Source organism: Trichoderma citrinoviride (genome assembly GCF_003025115.1).
Source record: "Trichoderma citrinoviride strain TUCIM 6016 unplaced genomic scaffold BBK36scaffold_210, whole genome shotgun sequence".
NCBI lineage: Eukaryota > Fungi > Ascomycota > Sordariomycetes > Hypocreales > Hypocreaceae > Trichoderma > Trichoderma citrinoviride.
This window is the reverse complement of record NW_020194918.1, coordinates 1-1,933: the sequence shown is the minus strand read 5'-3', so window position 1 is coordinate 1,933 and position 1,933 is coordinate 1. Positions and strand designations below refer to the sequence as shown.

The 1,933-nt window shown below is 56.2% G+C and overlaps 1 protein-coding gene across 1 annotated transcript; it reads right to left on the bottom strand.

Moving 5' to 3' along the window:
* Nucleotides 1–916: 916 nt before the first annotated feature.
* Nucleotides 917–1,933, bottom strand: BBK36DRAFT_1131461 (glycoside hydrolase family 76 protein; the record flags this gene model as incomplete). The annotated part of the gene is made up of 3 exons (XM_024891978.1): nt 917–1,480; nt 1,539–1,783; nt 1,861–1,933. Coding segments are annotated over 3 exons (882 nt in total), but the record flags the coding sequence as incomplete, so codon positions are not given.

Sequence of the window (1,933 nt, the reverse complement as noted above, 5' to 3'; positions counted from 1 at the left end):
ACTGACTTTTGATCCGACGAGAGATTCGTTCGCTGACATAATGCTCTCGTCCCCGGGGTCTTTTGCACGTTGACCCCGTGTTTTCCTTCGTCGAAGCGAGATGGCCTGCTGTGCCTGATACTGCGGAGATTTGTTCGTTGCTTGACTGAGACTGACATGTACAACCCGCAATACCACAAACTTCCACATTGTCAATCGTCGCCATCGCATCGGCTTCACCGCTCGCATATTGCTCATCCCTCATCTCGAACTATTGGCCATATCATCATGTTACTGCGCATTTTGCATCAGGACGTTTGACGAATATGGGAGTTTCCCCTGGCATCCATCGATGTCCAATTGCGAAATTTGCGCAGTGCAGCAGTGTATGACGTATCATCATCTGCGGTGATGGACAGGGGGGGTGGGAGCTTTCAACGGCGCGTCCTCCGAGCTCCGACGACGATCGTTACGGACTGCTGATCCAGCTTCTTGCCGGCCGATCCGCAATTCTACGGTGACAAACTTCAATCGTCGCGCAACAGACACAGACTGCACGTCTCTGTTGAAGTAGTATCGAAACAGACTTAGTAGAAGACTGCCCTGTTGTACACTGTCCTGTTGTACAAGTATATTCGTCTTTTATCCTACTCCCCTTTCCTCTGCAACATTTGAGGCTCGACCACGAGAATCGAAATGTATACTGCCATCTAGCAGACGATAAAAGCAAAAACACAAAAGACAATGCTAGATGATCCCTAATAGCACATCCGCCAACGCCAGATATCAAGATGGTAAAGTGATTCCAGTCCGCCGCCCCCCCCTTGATAGCCAACCGGAACACCAGACGGGTGGCCTGTCCGACCAACCATTGGCCGCGACTCCGTCATATGTTTTGATCATAAAGAAAGAGCAAAGAGAAGTCGGAAAGGGCACCTCAGGCACCGATGCTCATCCAGGTGAGCGCCGTACACAGCGACCCAATGATGATAATAGTAACAATGCCCGCGCCGGCCTTGTCGCCCGCCGTCACCGGCGTCTCCGGCCTCTGGAAGCTGTTGGGCTTGCTGCCCGCGTTGGGGTTGCCCTTGGACGTGCCGCCCGAGTCGCCCGTGACGGGCACGGCGGCGTCGCCAATGAGCAGCGACGACACGGCGCCCACGACGTTCATCTCCTGGCCGGCGCCGGTCCTACCGTCGTACTTGCCCGTGTTCCACTTGAAGCCGCACTGCCGCCCCAGCGCCCCGCCGGTGCACTGCTTGATGGCCGCCTCCGTCGACGTCTTGAGCACGGGCAGCACCTTGGGCGCCATGAAGGGCGCCAGCTGCGTCATGGTCGAGTACCAGCGGTGGATGTAGCCCTTGAACGACACCATGTCCGTGGTGCAGGTGCCGACGCCCTCGCACGACGGCTCGTACGCGATGCCGTCCGGGAAGAAGGTCTCGAGGCCGTGGTCGACCAGCTTCTCGAGCCGAGACTTCCACGTGTCGCTGCCGGTCTGCTGAGCGGTTAGCCTTGGATGCTTGGGTTGACAGAAAAAGTATCAAGAGAAAACGTACGTGGTTGTACATGTAGGCCGCCCCCAGAGTCCACACCGCGTTGTTGTACGAAAACTCGGCCTTGTTGATCTGCGTGCAGTTGTTGGACACGTCGGCGCCATCGTAGATGGCATAGTTTTCCTTGTTCAGGAACCCGACGCTGATCATCCAATCCCAAGTCTTCTCGGCCCAGTCCGAGTACGTCGTGTTGCCAGTGTATCGAGCCAGGCGTGCGCCCAAGTTGAAGAAGCAGCCATTGGCAATACCTGATAGAGATATATGTGTTAGCCCGCCATCACCGTATACATAAACCCTCGCAAAACTCGGCGTCTCGCCCGCTTACTGTTCTTGTAGCTGTATCCCGGGTTGGTGGGAGGAATCTGCCAGCGGAGACCACCGCCGCACGTGTCGTCGTG